General features: G+C 41.2%; 1 protein-coding gene across 2 annotated transcripts in view; it reads right to left on the bottom strand.

The window, feature by feature from the left end:
- LOC126094596 (lachesin) overlaps positions 1 to 22,485 on the bottom strand; it is a 326,905-nt gene that overhangs the window by 170,714 nt on the left and 133,706 nt on the right. For both annotated transcript variants that reach the window (XM_049909067.1, XM_049909076.1), the window contains exon 4: positions 6,357 to 6,518. In XM_049909067.1, coding sequence (XP_049765024.1) covers positions 6,357 to 6,518 — 162 coding nt within the window. The remainder of the gene's footprint in view (positions 1 to 6,356; positions 6,519 to 22,485) is intronic.

Genomic DNA, 22,485 nt, shown 5'->3' with positions numbered 1-22,485 from the left:
TTGGGTCCGAATCTCCGCTGGTGCAGTAGGTTTGTTTCACTTTTCAGTCTTTATCTAAATGGCTTTGATCATAATTTTAACTCAGTTATTTCATTTAAATGTATTTTTTATTTCTATTTTTTTGTTATACTACTTTAATTACGGTATGAACATTTTCATTTGCTTCATTTTTGTTCCTATCATTCTTTCTCCACTTGAAATCTTCGCCCATGTGTTTTTATTAATGTTATGTATTAATTTAGATTGAATTCTTATTGTTTTACCACTGTTTCTCCGTCCACGCTATTGCGTTCGTTATATCTATGTCTCATTTTTCTTGAATTTCGTTTTATGTATAAACCCGTCTTTCATTTAAATCATAATTTGTCTTATTTTGTCCACAGTGCAATAAGTTATGTTTAAAATGTTCATATTGTGATTATCATGCAAAAAAATTGCACACCTGGTAACAAAAATACATTTTCACACCATTGCAAGAACACAAATTGATTTCGTCTTTTGTTTTTAACTGATAGATCGGAATTTCCAATAATTAAATATTATAATAGATACATATAATTAAATTCAGATTCACAGTAGTTGCGATAGGGAAAAGAATAATATAAAGAGAAAATGAAACAAATGAAAAAGTATATATGGTGGTTAAAATGATCTGACAAAGAAACAGAAATAAAAAATTACATTTAGACCAATTAAATGAATAAAAATATTGCGCAAAGTGATTTCGGTACAGATTTAGAAACTCCGTCTTCGTCTTCAGGCCACAAGTGGCCCATCGGGACCATCCGACCGCCGTGTCATCCTCAGTTGAGGATGCAGGTAGGAGGGATGTGTGGTCAGCACACCGCTCTCCCGGTCGTCATGATGGTATTCTTGACCGAAGCCGCTACTAATTGGTCTCACGAGGTTGAGTGCACCCCGAAAAATGGCAAAAGCGCATGGCGGTCTGGTTGGTCGCCCATCCAAGTGCCGACCACGCCCGACAACGCTAAACTCGGTGATCTCACGGAAACCGGTGTAGCCACTGCGGCAATGCCGTTGCCGAAGATTTAGAAACTACAAAAATATTTGTGGGCCTGACGAGATTCGTACCCACCACCTTCTGCATATGAAGCTGCGATCCCTTCGACTATACCACGCAATCAGAGTACATAATTAACTTTTTTAACCCTATTGTCACACAAAATATCAAATTCTTTTTTCGTCAGTTGCTCGCAAATGAGGGCCCACCAGGGGAATGGCTGCAGCGTATGATGCCTGGGTTCTTAACCTACATCATCGTATCGATAGTTTCAAAACTCGACCGCACCGCTGGGGATCTCTCCTTTTGAATGAACTCTGACGACGCAACGGTACCGTCACTGGCATCCTGCGTCCTCGTGAGCTTCCTTTCACTTGACAGTATCTCGGTCCCATTTTTCAGTATGACAATGCTCGTACAAACATGGCACGTGTCTCTAGAAACTATATACTTGATTTTCTACTCCAATGGCGATGCAAGATCGCTATATCTGTCCCCAGTAGAAGACGTGTGGTACCAGCTCGGGCGTCAGAACTGCCCTGGCGGCAGTATCCAGTATGTCAGCGACTAGTTACAACGATTATGAGCCAACATGCCTGAGGACAGGACACAACGGCTTTACGATAGCCTTACCAACCGAATCAGTGCATGCTTCCATTGCAGAGGAGCTGTGACATGCTGATAGGTGTGTGCATACTGTCAAATTGCTTGTAAATTTTACTCTATTTCATAATTATTGAAAGAACGTAAGACCCGTCTAAAGCCGTGAAGTTCCATTTAGTTTCCTCATTTCCTTCCGGCTGCTTTAGTTTCTTCTTGCCAGGCGGTTTAATTCAGCTGTCGTGGATTCACCTTGAGCTGACAAGAAGGAGCCTCGATACATTTGAGTAACACTGCGTCTGAGAGACTTTCAAGGAATATCTTTCACTCTGCAAACATATCTCTCACACGTTACTATTCCTCTAACCTTAGTCTTACCTGAAGCATAGCAATCAAAAGATGTAAATGTTCTTGTATATGCGATGAATACTTTTGCATGTTCCAAAATTATTTCCAGAAGATTGTCGCGACAGAGAATGATCCTTATGGAGAACATTTCCTATCAGAGGCGAATTATGTAAACTCAAATATTTTATTAGTTGATATATTTCTATCTGAACAAACAAGACTTGTCATCTTCTAAATTTGTTAAAGCTACTGCCCTTCTAACAGTTTTACGGCAACACGTTCCAACAGATTTTTTTATTGGGTAGTAAAATTTCTAAAATCATTGGAGAAGTGGCGACAAAACGAATATTCACGATGATGTGTAGAATGTATGAGTCTGGTGACATACCGTCAAACTTTCAGAATAATATCATCCACACAATTACGAAAGCGGTATGAGCTGACAAGCGCGAGAAATATCGCACAATCAGCTTAACAGCTCATGCATCAAAGCTACTTATAAGAATAATACACAGAGGAATGTAAAATAAAATTTAGGATGCGTTAGATGACGATCAGTTTGGCTTTAGGGAAGGTAAAGTCCCCAGAGGGGCAATTATGAAGTTGCGGATGACAATTACGGAAGCAAGGATTTGTGGACCTGGAAGACGCGTTCGATGATCTCAAATGGTGCAAAATGATCGAAATTCTAAGAAAAATAGGAGTAAGCTATAGGTAGAGAAAGCTAATATACAATATGTATAACAGCCAAGAGGTAGGATTCAAACAGTGTAAAACAGATATGCACTCAACACCTACTGTTCAATCTGTACATCGAAGGAGCAATGATGGAAATGAAAGAGTGGTTCGGGAGGGGAATTAACATTCAAGGTGAAAGTATATCAATGATACGATTTTCTGATGGCATTGCCATTCTCATTGAAAGTGAAGAAGAATTACCTGATTGCTGAACTGTATGAACAATGTATTGAGCACAGAATATGGATTGAGAGTAAATCGAAGAAAGACTAAAGTAATGAGAATTCACAGAAATAAGAACAGCGAGAAAAGTAACATTAGAAGTGATGGTCACGAAACAGATGAAGATAAAGAATTCTGCTATCTAGGCAGCAAAATAACCAATGACGGAGGGAGCAAGGTGGATATAAAAAAAAGACGGAATGGCAGAAAGGGCGTTCCTGTCCAAGAGAAATCTACTTGTATCAAATATAGGCCTTGATTTGAGGAAGAAATTTCTTAGAATATAGGTTTGGAGCACAGCATTGTATGGTAATGGAGTCTGGGAAAGTGGAAACAGAAGAAAATCAAAGCATTTGAAATGTGGTGTTACAGACAAATGCTGAAAATTAGGTGGATTGATAAGGAAAGGAATGAAGAGGTTCTGCGCAGAATCGGAGACGAAAGTCATATGTGAAAAACACTGACAAGATGGACAGGACGATGGGACTTCTATTAAGGCATCAGGGAATGACTTCCATGGTACCAGAGGGAACTTAGAGGGTAAAAACTGTAGAGGAAGGCAGGATGGGAATACATCCAGCAAATAATTGAGGTCGTAATTTGGCACAGGAGAGGAATTCGTGGTGGGCTACATCAAAGCAGTCAGAAGACTGATGATTTAAAAAGACAAAAAAAAAAGAAGAAAAAGTTTGGAGCAAACATAAGCGGAGAAACTTGTTCTTGCTTAGTAATATCTATTTCAAATTTCTGAATGAGTCTTGTCGTACGGCCCTTTGGAAAATTACTGCCTTTTTCGTATTATTCACACTGACACTAGCTTTGAAAATCTATGAACTGAAATATTTACCCGAGCCAGAAAAAGAAATCGACAATGAATAGGCACTTAACCACAGTATTATCTTCGGGTAAGCATGACCCTGAAATGAGTCTGTCCTTCCTTCCACACAAGTTTTCCGTATTTTGAAAGGTGGTGGCATGGATCAAAACAACAACAAAAATGTCAAGTAAGCTTGGACTCAAAAATGCATGATACCTTAAGAGCCACGACCGTTTGTTCGTGTCCCCTACTGTGAAATACGTGTTTTCTATTGCAAGCTCCATCGCTTTCCGTAATTTGAGAGGTGGTAGTATGGACCACAACAAGTAAAATATGTGTAGTAAATTCGGGACCCGAAATTTATGCCTGAAGAGCTATGACCACTTGTTCATCTTCGCTATTCTGAAACATCTCTTCCACTGAACAAGTGCTCATAACTGTTATGGTATGCATTTTAGAGTCCATGTTTGCTAGTAATTTATTTCTTGTTTTGATCCGTGATGACACGTCTCAGAATATGGAAATGAAAGAGTACCGAAGATGAACATGTGCTTATGCGTCATACACTGTACGTCATAGATCTTATGCTTATCGAACATTTATGTCTTGTTCCGGTCTACGCGTAAGGCTAAATGAAAAAAAAAAAAAAGCTAAGAGCACTGGTTCATCTTCGCTATTCTGAAACTTCTCTTCCACCTTCCACTGAACAAGTACTCATAGCTGTTATGGTATGCATTTTAGTGTCCACGTTTGCTGGTAAATTATTTCTTGTTTTGGCCCGTGATTCCACGTCTCAGAATATGGAAACGAAAGAGCACCGAAGATGAACATGTGCTTGTGACTCGTACGCTGTACGTCATAGATCCAATGCTTATCAGACATTTATGTCTTGTTTCGGTCTATGCTTCGACCTCTCGAAATTTGGGATACTTCTTTATTTAACGCACTGTATATTTAAACGCTAGCGCTCGAAACATAATAACTTTATTTTTAATACAGTCTACACAGCGTAAGGTTGAATGAAAGAAAAAATTCCTTTATTCCCTTTTTTGTTTCTTAATTTGTTACGCCTGGGTTTCTTGGGTCTATATGACTCAGATATCTAAAAATTAACATAAAGTTTTATTTCTACAGAGCTCAGATAAATGCATAATTAAATGCATAATGCTTCTTTTGTAAAAATGCAGATCTTCGCTTGCATATTGTTCAAATGTTACACAGCAATGGAAGTCGGTTCTTACATTTAAATTACAGAGCGTTTCCGTGATTTTAGTTGGAGTTAAGAACGATGACGATCGACTTTAGGCTTGTTCTGGGCACCTGAGTCACGCATTCTCCGAAAAGTGGCTCTGAGCACTATGGGACTTAACAACTATGGTCATCAGTCCCCTAGAACTGCGAACTACTTGAACCTAAATAACCTAAGGACATCACACAACACCCAGTCATCAGGAGGCAGAGAAAATCCCTGACCCCGCCGGGAATCGAACCCGGGAACCAGGGCGCGGCAAGCGAGAACGCTACCGCACGGCCACGAGCTACGGACCAATCTCCGAAAGCCAATGAGCATTCAGTAGCACTGTGAGCGATCTGTCGTTAATCCCGCAGCTAATTCGAGCATTAAACGTGATAGTAGAGACTTGTATAGTGAATTTCTATTCCATTTGCAGTAAGCTGTCATCGCTGGTAGTGGAGGTAAGTGATAAATTCAGCAGAAACAAGCGACGGACGTAATTTTCAGGATGTAAGCTTTCTTCAGGCGAAAAGCACGCGCATGGGCGTACCGCAAGTCTCGTTTCGAATAATGCAATCCTCGTCTTTGCCTGGAAATGCGCGAACCGCCATCGTTCGTGGATCACACTGTTGTACTTTACCATCAACTGTTTGCTGTAGACGCAGCCCATGTATCTAATCCAGTAATTTGTGTGTGGCTATCGTGTCGAAACGGGTTATTTCCGATGAGCACTTGCAAGCATTAGCTAATACGTCTTCCAGTGAAGAGAATATTTCTGAAGAAGGAGATCACGCTAGTGACGATATAATTTATCCTACATCTGAATTAGAAGGCACTTCACACGCTGTTATCTGAAATGCGTACAAGCGGTACAAATGGTCAACACAAAACTATGTTGTGAAACTTATCACCTTTACTGCAACCTGGAAGAGCTTCCAATGCAACCGTTATAAAATTTACTTCTGATCCAACAAGATACGCTACATCCGGAGTAAGCGACATAAAATCCTATTTTCAAGCTCTTATGAAAGATAACATTCAGAGTACTGTTGTATTAATGGTCAGAAATTTTGTGATGCTCTCTGCGAAAAATTAGATCAAATTACACGTGCTTTTGTTTAGTTTTACTGGTTGGTCTTTATAATTCGCATGGTGAATCAACAAATGGTCCGTGGGATCCAAAAACACGAAGCGCTATCTTTCATCTTTCATTCCGTAATTTCACAGAACCGATTCTGCTGCATCTCACGTGTGTTGCGCTTTGATTTCGTGTCTGATCGAAGAGCATGAGAAGTAAACCACAAATTAGTGTCTGTAAGAGTTCTGAGTGAAACTAAATATTCCCGGCATAAAAGACAGTGATAAAAATGGCTCACCCTTCTTGCGGCGATCTATGTTGATGGCTTGTCCGTCTTCCCTGCGCCACATGATCTTGGGCGAGGGGAAGCCGTCGGCCTTGCAGGTGAGCGTGATGTTCTGATGTTCGCGGACCGCCACCGAGGACTGCGTCGATTCTTCGTCGATGATGTTCGGCGGCACTGCAGAGGAAAGTACGAGTCAAACTGGGCGGCACTTTCTCAAAGATATGTGGTGTCGCGCAGAAGGGGATGAATAGGTGGTGACCTTCAGGAGGCGTTCTTACGCGCGTAACACTTACTCACATGCCAGCACTGTAGACGAAATGCAATCCACTCTAGCACAAGATTTGTTTACCCACTTGCCTGGGCATCGGCTGATAAATACGGTATAACACAGGCAATGCAATATAGTATTTATCTGCCGATACCGGGCAAGCAACTTTCCAGTACAACGTCTGATCTGTACGGGAATATACAGTAACGGCCATTAAAATTACTACACCAAGAACAAATGTAGATGATAAACCGGTATTCATTGGACAAATATATTATACTAGATCTGACATGTGATTACATTTTTACGCAATTTGGGTCCAGATCCTGAGAAGTCAGTACCCAGAACAACCACCTCTGGCCGTAATAACGGCCTTGATACTACTAGGCACTGAGTCAAAACAGAGCTTGGATGACGTGTACAGGTACAGCTGCCCATGCAGCTTCAACACGATACCACAGTTCATCAAGAGTAGTGACTGGCGGATTGTGACGAGTCAGTTGCTCTGCCACCATTGACCAGACGTTTCCAATTGCTGAGCGATCTGGAGAATGTGCTGGCCAGGGCAGCCGTGGAACATTTTCTCTATCCAGAAAGGCCCTTACAGGATCTGCAGTATGCGGTCGTGCACTATCCTGCTTAAACGTACGGTATCGCAGGGATCGAATGAAGGGTAGAGCCACGGGTCGTAACACATCTGAAATGTAACGTCCACTATTCAAAGTGCCGTCAATGCGAACAAGAGGTGACCGAGACGGGTAACCAATGGCACCCTATTATCACGCCGGGTGATACGACAGTATGGCGATGACGAATACACGCTTCCAATGTGCGTTCACCGCGATGTCGCCAAACACGGATGCGAGCATCATGATGCTGTAAACAGAACCTGGATTCATCCGAAAAAATGACGTTTTTCCATTCGTGCAACCAGGTTCATCGTTGAGTACACCATCGCAGACGCTCCTGTCTGTGATGCAGCGTCAAGGGTAACCGCAGTCATGGTCTCTGAGCCGATAGTCCATGCTGCTGCAAACGTCGTCGAACTGTTCGTGCAGATGGTTGTAGTCTTGCAAACGTCCTCATCTGTTGACTCAGGGATCGTGACGAGGCTGCACTATCCGTTACAACCATGCGGATAAGATGCCTGTCATCTCGGCTGCTTGTGATACGAGGCCGTTGGGATCCAGCACGGCGTTCCGTATTACTCTCCTGAACCCACTAATTCCATATTCTGCTAACAGTCATTGGATCTCGACCAACGTGAGCAGCAATATAGCGATACGATAAACCGCAATCACGATAGGCTACAACCCGACCTTTATCAAAGTCGGAAACGTGATTGTACGCATTTCTCCTCCTTACACGAGGCATCACAACAACGTTGTTTCACCAGGCAACGCCGCTTAACTGCTGTTTGTGTATGAGAAATCTATTGGAAACTTTCCTCACGTCAGCACGTTGTAGGTGTCGCCACCGGAGCCAACCTTGTGTGAATGCTCTGAAAAGCTAATCATTTGCATTTCACAGCATCTTCTTCCTGTCGGTTAAATTTCTCGTCTGTAGCACATCTTCGTGGTGTAGCAATTTTAATGGCCAGTAGTGTACATGATGGATGTATGCGTACAGGTCGTAATGAAAGTTTGTTCTGGCCGTGTGTCGTGCACAGATAGCCAAATAATAAGGCGACCGCTCGTGGTAAGCGGGAAATCTGGGTTCAAGTCCCGCTCCGGCATAAATTTTAACTGTCGCCATTCCATCTTACAGCTTATGGTAGTCCTTACTCGCAATTACGAATACATGTGATGTGTTTCGTAATGGCTGTGGTCACCGCAATGCCTGTTTCAGAATAACACACGCACTTCAGTATCGTATTAATCAAAAAGTTCTCGGTCGGGGGTTCGAACCATACCATCGCTTATACTTTGAATAAAAAACACCATCAATGGCGGCCGATGGTTGCCGGCATAAGCAGCCACCCTCGTTTTGCCAACGGCCTTGTGAATGAGGGTGGAGAATCGTGCAGAGGCGCAGTGCACTGTCTTGCCTTGGGGTGGGAAACCGCACCTTCAAGGCGCTAGAATCAACAATGATCAACGGCGTGAGGATGCAGAAGGCAATGGAAACCATGGCGTTAAAGTCATGTAATGCGTATCCATAGGACATGTGGCCTGTAGTTGCAAAAGTGTCATGATGATCTCTCCACGGGTAAAAGATTCCTGACTGGTCCCCCATTCGGGTCTCTGGGAGGGAAATGCAGAGGAGAAGGTTGCCAAGAGAAAAAAACTGCATAACCATCGAAAGGGTAACGTTCTAAGAGTTGGGGAGTTGAATATCAGAAGTTCGGACGTGATAGGGAAATTAGAAAATCTGAAAAGGGATTTAGATATACTGAAATGAAAAGGTCAGTATTTCTGGCCAGACATAAAGGGAGACGGAAATCTAACAGTCATGGGCGATTGGAATGCGGTTGTAGGGAAGGACTAGAAGAAGGGCTTGGTAATACAAAATAAGTATCAGGTAGCAATAACGGATACTCTGTTCAAGAATCACAAGAGGAGGAGGTATTGTTGGAAACGCGAGTATATTCCAGTTAGATTACATCACGATCATTCAGAGATACCGAAATTATATCTTGGATTGTAAGGTTTACCCAGGAGCAAATTTAGACTGAAATCACATTTAAGTGAGAAGGAAGAGTAAGTTCAAGTATAAGAGACTAGTTAGGTAGGTTTCATGCGCAAGGAAGTGGCATACTAAGGAATGAAGTGCCACTTGTGAACTTCTCTGATTCTATAGATAATGCAATAATGAATAGCTCAGTAGGCGTTTCACTTGAAGAGGAATGGACATTCCTAAAAAGGCAAACACAGAAGCTGGAAAGAAAACTGTGGGTACAAGGAAGGTAACTGCCAAGTAATCGTGGATAACAGAAGAAATAATTTAGTCGATTTACGAAAAAAGGAAGTACAGAAATGTTCAAGAAAATTCAGAAATACCGAAGCACAACTCCCTTAGGAATGAAATGTATAGGAAATACGGCGAAAGAGATTCCTGGATATAAACTGCAAAGATAACAAAGAAGAAATGACTGTCGGAATGACGGATTCAGCATATAGAAAAGTCAAAGCAGCTTTCATGAAATTAAAACCAAGGGCGCTAAAATTAAACTGGAATGGGAGGTACACTGTTAAATGTAGAGTAGAGGCCGGATAGATGGAAAAATTTCACTGAAGGCCTTGGCCAGGGGTAAGACTTGTCTGATGTCGTAATAACAGGAGACGACAAAGAAACGAAAGAGTATCCAGTACTAGAACCAGAAAATAAAAGAACTTTGAACGAGTTAAGGTCAAATAAGGCAGAAGGGTTTGATAAAATTAATTCGGGATTTCTAATATCATTAGGGGGAAACGGCAACAAAATGACTATTCACGTTGGTGTGTAGAATATATGAGGCCGGCGATATATCATCTGACATTCGGTACAGCATCATACGCATAATTCTGAAGATAGAAAGAGCGGACAAGTGCGAGAATTATCGCACGTCAGCTCATGTATCCAAGTTTCTGACAAGAATGATACACAAAAGAATGGAAATAAAACATTGAGATTCTGTTAGATTATGATAAATTTGGTTTCAGGAAACGTAAAGGCATCATAGAGGCAGTTCTGACAGTTCTGACTCTTTGGCTGATAATGGAAGCAAGACTGATAAACAATCAGGACGCATTTATAGGATTCGACAGTGCTAAATGGTGCAACATGTTCAAAATTCTGAGAAAAATGTGGGTAATGTACAGGGAATGACTGATGTTACACAACATGTACAAGAACCATGACAGAGCAATAAGACTGGAAGATCAAGAACGAAGTGCTTGAACTGAAAAGGGTGTAAGGCAGGGGTGAAGTCTTTCGCCTGTACAATTCGATCTATACATGGAAGAAGCAAGTAGGAAAATAAAAGGAAATTTCGAGGACTGGATTAAAATGCAGGGTGACGGATATGAAAGATAAGATTTGCTGATGACGCTGCTACCCTCAGTGAAAGTGAAGAAGAATTACAGGATCTTCTGAATGGAGTAAACAGTCTAATGAGTAAAGAAGATGGATCGAGTGTAAATAGAAGAAAGGCGAAAGTTATAAGAATTATCAGTAATGAGAACAGCGAGAAACTTCACATAAGGATCGATGATCACGAAGTAGATCAAGGTAAGGAATTCTGGTACCTAGGCCGCAAAATAACCCTTCAAGGATCGAGCAAGGAGGAAGTCAAAAGCAGACTAGCCAGGAGAAAATCGAAAGCGAAACATTAGAGCATTGCAGATGTGATGACACAGAAAAATATTGAGAATTAGGTGCCCTGCTAAGAAATGAGGTGTTTCTCCGCAAACATTTCGAGGAAAGAACATATAGAACACACTGACTAGAAGAAGAGAGATGATGGTAGAACGTCTCTTACGACATTAGGGAACAATTTCCATGGTACTACAGAGAGCTGTAGAGGGTACGAACTACAGAAGAAGACAGAGATTGGAATATATCCAGCAAATAATTGAGGACTTCGGTTGTAATTGCTACTCTGCGATGAAAAGATTGCCAGAGGAGAGGAACTGGTGGAGGTCCGCAACGAACCATTCAGAAGACTGATGACTGGAAAGATAAACAATGTGTAATCGAGAGCGCAGCTTCTACGCGCTTCTGTCTTCCCCAGTTAAGAGTTGTGAATCTGGGCTTGCTTCAGTGACAACAGCTCAGAGTTTCTGGGGCTATGTCTACGGCCAATGGTTTGTGTATGATGTTCCTGGTTCCCAGCAGTACACTAATATGTATAGCGGGCACGGGCGTGGAGAGTGAACGACATTTGTATTGTTATAGGTTTTTACTGTTGTAAAAAATCTGCGAATTACGTGAAATTATTCGCAGTCGCGAATATGGAGAACCTTGAGCTTTATAATGGTATAACGATGATGAAAATTTGTGCCGGATTCGGGGGACTCAACCCCGATTTTCAGCTTATCGACAGCGGTTGGCTTACCATTTCGTTATCGGAGCAAGACTCACTGCCCTATCCAAACTTCCATATGTCGTCAACCATGTGTCTACGAGCTGTACATCCTGTATATTCCAGTACAGGGAAGACATATTACTTGAAAGTCGCTTGCCCGGTATCGGCGGATACATACGATATTGCAGTGGCTGTGTTACTCCCAGTTAGATGCAATCTTCCTTCGGACATGCAGACATATCCTAAAGAAATAGGAAGTGCTAATGGTGTGGGTATTTCCTTCAATGTTTCCTCCTTCCCAACCTCTCAGGCCAGCTACTTCTCCCACTCTCTCTGTCAACATTCTCCCTTCATTCTCTCCATCTCTTCCTCTTCCTACCCCCATCTCTATCCCACCTACTCCTCCTCCTGCCTCTGGCCACCTAATCCTCACACCTCTGTCTGTACACCTCCTCCTCCCCACTCTTTTGATCTCCTCATCCCCCTCTCTCTACATCCATATTGTACTCCCACCTGCCTGCCTATTCATCTACTCCAGTGCCCTTTTTCTGCTCACCTCTACTTCTGCCTTCTCTCAATATACATCTCCTCCTCCTTCCTCTCCCCACTCAGCCATGCCCGTCTGCAATTGCGCCTCCAGTGCATACTGATATTGCCTGCACGACATACTTGGCATTAATTGGAAAGCCCGTTTTACCCACATTTCTGCTCTTGTTGGAGCCAGTAGGTTCTAACACAGAGTGCTGATTGCCCCACAGAAGGTAGTATGTGTACCAAATTTGGTTAAAATGTGTCAACTGATTTAAGAGGAGATGATGGACAGATACACAGACGCAAAGGTCGCCTGTCTGAGCTCCCTCACCCTGTTTATCAGTGACCTGTGGGTTATTACTACTTGTGGTCCCATAGGTTTGGATGATGAACAGATTATCCGGTGTTACCGGATAAAATATTAGTAACATATGGACAGAACTTGACAAAATGTAGCATGGTGTAAAGACTTAAGGTTTGATGTAACTATTAGGATAAATATGATTCTGTGCATCATGTAACAAAACAAACACAATAACGTCACGATTATCGGCTCACTGCTACTGTCAATTATGTTATTCAATAATTAGGACAAAGCAGTATTTGTTGGTGTAATGTAGAACTATAACAGTGTCTTACACGTAAGATGGCCTAGAGTCTTAGGGAGACTTCTAAGGAATTCAGTCCCTCACAAAAGAGACGGCATAAATACTACTTACTAGAAGACTATTTCAATGTTGGGCTAACTATCAGGTAGGACTAACAGCTTATGTCGAACCTACACCAAAAATAATAATGAAAAGTGTCTCACGCTAGTCACATTGTCGCGCTTGTCTAATGGAAATGGAATGAAGTCTGAACTGCCAATCACGAATGTAGATGTTCAGTATCTCTTGAAAATCAACTTTAAAAAAAGAATCAAGGGTTTCTGAAAATATATTATGAATAACGCCCAACAAATAGTTAAGATGGTGAAGACAAAATGTCAGTAATACTACCTCAAACAGAGCCCTTTAAGAAATGAATTACTCGGAGTACCAACGTCGATAGGTCGGGAACAAATATTGGGACAACGTACTATTTACAGTCACACGTATACATATGCACCCATAAATGCCAACACAAAAGTAAAAGTAATTTGGACAGTAACATTATTCGATAAAAAGAAAATAGTTCCTCCAACCAGTATCTTTTGACGATTTCCCTTAGCTGTCAAATGAATGCTACAACTGGAAATCCCCCCTCCGTTTCTTCCCAGCAGAATATTCCCATGTGGGATTTACGCTGCGAGCTCTTCTGCTGTTTGGATGAAAAGTCCTTCACTCTACGTGGATCATTAGTCGAACAGTCCGTTCTATCACGAGAATTTGAAAGTATAAAAATATAGTAGTGTGTGACTATTGTCCCACAACCAGCTCATGTAATAAATGGCAGAAAAAATTAGACTTTATAACGAGAGGACAGTAATTTGCAGCGTGAAGACATGAATTTGGATGTAGAATACGTATATGGGATGCAGTTGTATTAGACCAACCCACGTACAACTTCCCGTCATTTTACCATAATATTCCTAAGGAGCGACGTGCATTCGTAGCGTCAAGCCTAGTTAAATATATGTACCAAGTGTAAAGATCAAGTATAAGGCTTATGAACTGCCATTGTTATACAACAGGCACTTATTTTCGAAATATGGTATAAAGCTTCATATAACTGCATAAAGATCTTTCGTCGTAACTGATGTGCACGTTTTATAACAATTGTGACGTTTAGCTAAAGTGTTTGGGAATATCGGGCACAGTGTTCGGAATTTACAGCTTATGCATCTGAAGGGAGAGACAAATATGTAGTTCATCGGTACAGTAATGCAAAGGTCTACACTTTACCATCCTCTGTTGAACTTGAACATCGCCAGATATTACAAGAGAGGGTATTAATTTGGAGGATTCTGTCTAACTATGGTAATCACTCGGGCTGGAGAAATGTCAGAGAAAATCATACAACGGTCGAAGATTCCGAGACAAGCAACAACAGACAACACGTAAGCTTAAAGTGTTAATCATTCGTATCCCATCACTTCCGTTGTACTGTAGGACTGACTGGCTCAGTTCTCTATAACATTCAAGAAATACCCTCTGACCCCTTCATACACGATAACTTCTTAATAGTGTAACATGAAGGGATGTCTCAAGGACAAAATTCAACTGCGAGTGACTCAGCGGAAAAGGAGAAAAAAATTAGTCTTAAATACAATACCTGAAATTAAATTTTGTAAAGAGTAGGGTCAACATGTTTCCAATAGCGTGTAATGAAACAAAAAAAAATCGCTTTCAAGACTTTACTTTATACACTCCAGTAAAGAATAGAGTGAGTGTACTCCTCACTGTACAGAGAAAAAATTATTTCAAGGCTGTTACTCGACTATTGGAGTAACACGTGTTCTTGATATATACATTTACCCGTACAGAAAAAAAGACTACTAACGTGATTTTATTCCGTAGTGAAAAGAACGAATGAAAAACTGTGTAATTACGCGCGAATGTAAAGAGGTCAAATTCTTAAAAGAAAGACCCCTGCAGGAAGCTAGAGGAGAGACGAATAATAAATTACCTAATTCCGTTTGCTGTAGCACCCTGATTTTTCAGAGCCATCGAAGCGCACGGCAAGAGCAAAACAGTGGTGCTTCCCAGCCATTCATTCGCGGGGCAATTTGCGAATGGCCTGGGCAGCGTGAATACAGAGCAGACCGGCCAACAGCCGGGTATTGTTAGCCGGTTGCTTGTAAAACAGCACAGATGCTGCATGTAGAATACGCCTTTTGATGATACTATCGCTTGGAAAAACCTCTCGTTCAAATGCTCGATCCCAACAATGCAAAGGCTGATTTACTGTGAACCAATTTCGACGTATAGAAAGGGTGATGTACTAATTACACTTTGATAGGTGGTATTTGAAATAAATTTCAAATGAAATGAGATGCATTCGGCCATACCAAAGTTGCCTATATACAAGATTATTTTTTTGTTATCGAAACGGAAGTAGTGCCGAAAGTGAAAGCACGTATGTGGACCGTTTACATCTCAACGCATGTGTGACATGAAAGTCAACGATAGCAGAAAAAAAAACTCAAGTTATCTGATCTGCCGCACCGACGATCATCAGTTAGCAGCAAATTTCTGATAAGATTTCTGTATGAAGTTACCGTGGTGAATTGTCACAGACTTATCTCACTGTCTAATGACTAAATATTTCAAATGCCACACATACAAAGAAAATATTGTAAAGTCTCGTGAAAAATTAGTTAGAAAATTTGAAACTGCACCTACCACAACTACTCTCAGATCTGCCTCTAATGACTTTAAGCCCTACTCCTCCTTTTATAGTCTTGGCAGAGTTAACGGATAAACGGGAAATACTCACGCGCCGCTTCAACAGTGACCTTGAATATAAAATTGAGGTAATAATAGCGCAGGCAGAAGCATGTGATTCACCATTTTTCCAACGCACAAATCTCTAAAATGATGTTTTCAGTCTTGAGCGGATTGTGCGCTGATATGAAACTTCCTGGCAGATTAAAACGGTGTGCCGGACAGAAAAAAATATTCAAATGTGTGTGAAATCTTATGGGAGTTAACTGCTAAGGTCGTCAGTCCCTAAGCTTACACAGTACTTAACCTAAATTATCCTAAGGACAAACACACACATCCATGCTCGAGGGAGGACTCGAATCTCCGCCGGGACGAGCTGCACAGTCCCTGACTGCAGCGCCCAAGACCGCTCGGCTAATCCCGCGCGGCGTGCCGGACAGAGACTTGACGCAAAGTGCAGTAAGCACTTCAAAGAACACGATATATTTTCTTTGCAACTTTTAGCCATGTTCCAGTTTTAAACAGTCACCGTTTTATCGCCTGTGTTTTATTGTCATGGTGCCTCCTAATTAAGCTTTTAACTTTTCTGTAGGCTGCAAAGCGGCATATTACGCTGCTGCCAACCCCGCCCCCCTCCCCCCTTCCTCTGGGGAGAAATCGAAATCCAATAAAGGAAAAAAAACACATGTGGTTGCAATGTTCCACGGTGTGAGATGGTTGATATCATTTCCGCGTATATTGAGGCTCTTACAAATGTTGACGAAGATCGTCAAAGGTATGCCCCTGTTTTCCCCGGTAGGGATACTGGAACAGTAAGTGTTAAACGTAGAGGAAGAGTCCGACCGCGACCTGTGAGATACGAAAATAACACAGTGAAAGTTATTTTAGCTGTGGTTGCTGCAAATCCTCACATTAGTTCCCGGAAAACTGCACGAGGTTCAGGAATTTCGCAAAGAAATGTTCTACGTATACGGCATGCACACAAACGGCATCCATTTCATTTATCGCTACATCGAAAACTGTATGGTGACGATTTTCACAATCGCCTGAATTTATGCATCTGGATGCAGTAATAACTGTCAGTCAATGATAATTTCATTTTACAGACGCTTTTCTCCGATGAATCAAATTTTACGAATCCTTGGCATGTGAATCGACATAATATGCGTCATTGGTCAGTTGAGAGTCCCCAATGGGTAAAGCAAGTTAAACATCAAGGCCCACCAAGTGTCAACGTTTGGTGGGGTATTTTAGGTACCCAGGTAATTGGCCCATACTTCATATGCACGATGGATGCCCAGCGCATTATTCACGACTAGCTCGAGAAGTTTTGAATCGAGACTATCCGGGTCGATGAATTGGACGAGGAGGTCCTCAAACGTGGTCCACAGTTTCTCCCGATTTGACTGCTGCCGATTTTTGCATATGGTGATGGCTAAAAGAGAGAGTTTACATGGAGTTACCAACAACCTCCGAAGATAAGTGACAGCGAATTCGCAATGAATGTGCAAACATTAGCGCAGAGGCACTAATGTATGTCTGGTTGTCATTCGGACACAGAATTGCAATGTGAGTTAGAAACAACGAACAACATTTCAAACATCTGCTGCACTGAAACACTTGTGAGAGACAAACGGACTCACAGTAATCAAGCACCCGGAGATAGTGAGAGACAAAGGGACTCACCAAAATAAAGCACCCCAAAGGGAACAAATTACTACTATGCCCACGTCGTTGTTCCTGGGTAACGCTAAATATAGTCTAAGAATGCATTGCGGGAGGGTAGACGGTGTCACATGATAGAATTTTCCCAAATATCAAATAATGTACTTTCATTTTCCTAATCGGTTGTGTATTTTTTTGAGAAATTACCGTTTTGCAATAATTGTCATCCCATATTCATGTGTGCCGATTACAGAGCCGTAGCGATATCAATGATTTCTGACTTGCTGTGAAATTGCTCCTGCCGATGTCGATATTCTTAAAGACCTTATTTTTACGGGAATATTATGATTTCTGAATTACAGAAGAAAAAACTTCAGTAGCTAAGACCACCAATTACAATTTTAGTTTGATGACCGGTTTCGGCAAATCTAAGTTGTCATCATCGGGTATTCTGGAAATAAACAGGAATAAATCACCATCACATGTACTTTATATGGTGTCAAGACGTCATATACGTCATTCAAGGTACATGATGCATCATTTTCTTCATGTTCCTCGAATGACGTGACACGACGTGACACGGCATATTCTACATATTGATGTATTGAGGTGTATTTGTATAAGATCCGATGATGGCAACTTGGTTGTGCCAAAACCGGTCGTCAAAAGTAAATTATAATTAGTGATCTTGGATCTTCAAGATTTGACTTCTATTTTCCATTGTATGCTTCAAAGCCTCCATGCCTGAGTTATGTCAAGCACATGTAAAACTGCCTTCCGTTGATACATATCGTTTGGCAAGACAGTTGCAGTTTCTAACACTAAAAAATGTTTACTCATTGTTGATCAGTTGTTAGCATATATTACAAGGCTGAGGCCTGTTACTGATTATCCAAGTGACAGTACACAATATCAGCATTTGGTGAACGTTACGTTAATAGCTGTTAACGTAGAATTTATTTCGAGTTCTTTTCATTTCTACTGGTGTTTTTACTGAATGGCCATAAATATGATCCAGACCACAGCTGGGATGACGTCTGCATTCTAGTCAATCTATCCGGAAGCTCCTCCAACCAGTTTCATTCCACACACTTCTTATTGCACACGTCACTCTAGGATTGTATTGCGATTTTTTCTCTGTTTTTACTCGCCATTGTTGTCACTGGTTTGATGCTGCCCTCGGAGTAGTCCTTACCTCCGTCCTCAATCATTTTCTGGGTGTATTCCAATCTCTGTCCTATCATGCTGTCCCTTCTTCATGTGAGTGTTTCCAATACGTTTCTTTTCTCCCGAATCTGCACACTGCCTCCTCATTTCTTTCCTTATCAATCCAACTGATTTTCAAATTCATTTGCAGCACCGCGTATCAAATGCTCCGATTCTCTTCTTTTCCAGTTTTCCACAGTGTATGTTTTATTACTATACAACGCTGTGCTTCAAACGTACATTCAGGAAAATTCTTCGTGATATGAAGGCACATGTTTGGTACTAGTAGACCTCTCTTGGCCAGGGATGCCCTTTGGTGCCAGGGTTAGTCTGCTTCTTATGTCTTCTTTGATCGGTCCATCATGGGTTGTCTTGCTGTCTAGGTAGCAGAATTACTTAATCTCATCTAGTCCGTGATCCTCAGTTCTGATGATAAGTATTTGCTGCTACTTGTCACTCCTTTCGTCTTTCTTCTATTTACTCTCAATACATATTCTGTACTAATTAGACTGTCCATTCACTGATACATATACTGCGACTGTTTTTCACTATCACCGAGGATAGCGATGCCATTAGCGAACCTTATTACTGATTTCCTTTCACCTTGAATTATAATTCCACTCGTGAACCTTTCTTTTACTGCCATACTTGCTTCTTCTGTGTATAGACTGAACAGAGGGGTGAAAGATTACATCCCTGTCTTACACCATCCTTAATCCGGCAATTTCGTTCTTGGTCTTCCATGCTTACTATTACCTCCGGGCTCCTTATGTTGTGTTTTACCCGTCTCTCCCTATGGCTTGCCCCTATTTTATTCAGAGTTTCCTACATTTTGCACCACTTGACATTGTCGACCGCTTTTCCAGGTCGACAAATCATGTGAATGTGTCTCGATATTTCGATATTTCTTTAGTCGTACTTAATATTGTCAACTGCAACGCCAGAACGGCCTCGCTGGTGCATTTACCTTACCTAGTTTCAGTCTCCGGAATTGTGTGGATGATATTTTTCCAAAAGTCAGTTGGTATATCGCCGGACTCATATATTCTAAACACATGAATAGTCGCTTTGTTATCTATCAATTCTGCCTTGCTTGATCTTAAGTGTTCCAAAGCTCTTTTAAATTCTGTTCCTCATAACTGATCCCGTATCTGTTCTATATCGGCTCCTGTTTCCTCTACTATCACATCAGACAAGTTTTCCTCTTCATAGAGACCTTCAGTGTTTTCTTTCCACCTATCCACTCTCTCCTCTCGATTTAACAGTGGAATTCCCATTGCACTCTTAATGTTACCATCCTTGCTTTTAATTCTGCAGAAGGTTGTTTTGACTTTTCTATAGGCTGAGTCAGTCCGTCGAATGTTTGTAGCATATATTCCTGATGATTTGAAAGTCTGTCAGTGTCTGTGCTCCCAGAGTCGTCACTAATAAATGATGCTGCAGCTCCATTGTAACAATATTCTACCTAAATCTGGATCAAATACTAACTTGCGACACCGTAATTACAAATAATTAACGCCTGTGTGTACTTTACGTCTTAAAGCAGTATATCCAGTTTACTAGCTACATCCAAAGGAAATTACATCAATTGAAGTCCTTGCCATTCTTTCAGGTTTAGATATATATGGAAAAAGGTTAACTTGATGGTGGGCGTACTTTGATACCCGTATGATTAAACCTGTAAATTCCCTCTCACAAAATATATTAGATATGTGCAGCAAGATATAATGTTTAGAACGTAAGAAATAGACCAACTGAACTTCGCTCATTATGATCTGTTACTGCGTTAAATCCGGAGAAACATGTTAGCTACCGGTTGGTTCGAATTATGCTGGTGCAAGAAATTTTCATCGACTTATATTTCACCAGCTGGTGGAAAAGATGATGTCGAATTAAATTGCATATGTCCCTTCTGCCTCCCAATGTGATATGCAACACTGTTGATGGTAATTCATGCGTCGAACGAAAATGTTGGGTGCGGCAGTATGCTTGGTGCCGCTCGCGAGTAAATAATCACAGTTATGAACACTAGTAAAAGAATCTGCCCAAATGGTGTCAACCTGAAGGGGCCTAGAGCCATCATAATTAATACGCATCACAATAATATGCAAAACGTAAGGGCGAGAGTAATGTGTCACCGTGAAAGAATATAGTTCGGTGGCACTTGGGCCATACATAAAGAGAACTTCTACAGTATAGTACAGACAGTGACTGAAAAAAACACGCATTGAGACGACAAGAAATGACACTTTTATTTAAAGTCACTAATTACACTGAAGTCACTACCATTCATGGTGGTTCCTTTGTCATCACAAATGGTGTGACATGGATTCTAATAAGGATGCGATCACTACGAACGGCAATGCAAGTTTCACAACGTACTACCTTACTGATCACAAAGTTGATATAGAGTTCTTGTAGCAAGGTGCTCCATTTCACCTTCAGCGCGATTGAAAAATGCTGATTAGTCGTTACCACGTGTGGATGTGGTGTAAAACGTATCCCCAATGTGTGCTACAAGATTTCGATGGGATTTAATGTTGAAGAACGGGTGGGCCATTCTCTTCACCGAATTTGATCCTGTTCCAAATGATTCTCCCCTGTGCAGCGATCGCGCATTGTCGTCCATGAAAATGAAGTCAGAACTGAATGCACACCTAAAAGACGCACATGCGGAAGGAATACAGTGCTATAACAGCTCTGATCGGTGAATCAACCGGTTTCAAAGATTTGGAAACCAGTACGTCCATGCAACGTTATGGCTCTCCACATCATATAACACCTGAACCACCGAAGTGATCATGTTATATGATAACAGACGTGTCTACAAATTACGTGAATTAGGAGCACGCAATGCACCCAGGGGCATTGTCGAGCATGATCAGTGTTTGGTCCAAGTTCCTTCGAGACATCGGCCTTGGCAGTTAATCCTGTGAAAGTAACTTTCGTCGTTAATTTGTGGACAAGAGTGTTAGTAAATGTTCATGAATATAAAGATTAATATTGTACCTTGATGTTTTACCTAGGGCCGGAGAAGACTATATCTTTTCCTGTAGTTTACTGTCAGCTGGAAAACCACATTACGTTGAATCGCTGAGATACAGTGGGATTTGGAAGAAACAGGAAGATAAGGAACAGAGTCACATAAGAGCCCAATCTTAAATAGAAAATCGACACCGCAACAACTTTACAGCCAGAACTACACGCCGGATGAAAACACGTAGCGAGGAAATTCGCAACGTGCGCAGAGACCCAATAATGAACAAGTGTAAGAACGACATGTAGCAGATACGATTCAACGTGCACTACGTATGGCTTCAACAAAGGATGAATTTCGTCTTCTTAACCATCGTACCACAAATAAAATAATATTATAGTGACAATTCGGGTTTGTGAAGGGTTTCGATATTAAGAAGGGTGTCTTCACATAGATTGAGAATGCACTTGATTCATTAGACAACAAATTGCAGCTACTTTTATAGCTTTTTATCTGTCAAAGGCGTGTGACTGCGTAAATTACTATCTCTGTTATGTAAATTAGAATATTGTGGTGTAACAGGAAATGCTGCTAAACAGTTCATATCGTTTACCTCTGACGGAAAGCAAAGGATCTCAATAAGAAAGAGACGTGTAGTAACCTGTCAGGCATCAGTCGACTGGCAACCAATAACATTTGGTTACCTCCAAGGTTCCGTCTTAGGGTTCCGTCTTAGGGCCCTTCCTCTCTCTTGTGTACATCAGTGACCTTTCATCTGTAACATTACCATAAGCCAAGCTTGTTTTGTTTGCAGATGGTACAAGCATTGCAATAAATAGTAAGCGAACTATAGCCCTATAGTGGTCGACTAAAGAAATTTTCTTGGACATTAACAAATGGCTCCTAGCCAATTCTCTGTCGCTAAACCTTAAGAAAACATACTATATTCATTTCAGAACTTGTAAAATATTTTCTGCCAGTGTATGCCTAAAGTATGTCGAAAAGCAGATGGAAGATGTTGACAGTGTTAAATTCTTGGGATTACAGCTTGGTAATAAATATAACTGGGAAGAGCATACCACAGAACTCCTGAGGCATATGAATAAATTTTTATTTGCTATGAG

The sequence above is a fragment of the Schistocerca cancellata genome, chromosome 1, assembly GCF_023864275.1.
Source record: "Schistocerca cancellata isolate TAMUIC-IGC-003103 chromosome 1, iqSchCanc2.1, whole genome shotgun sequence".
NCBI classification, from domain to species: domain Eukaryota; kingdom Metazoa; phylum Arthropoda; class Insecta; order Orthoptera; family Acrididae; genus Schistocerca; species Schistocerca cancellata.
The sequence above is the reverse complement of the archived record's forward strand: the minus strand, read 5'-3'. Positions and strand labels throughout refer to the sequence as shown.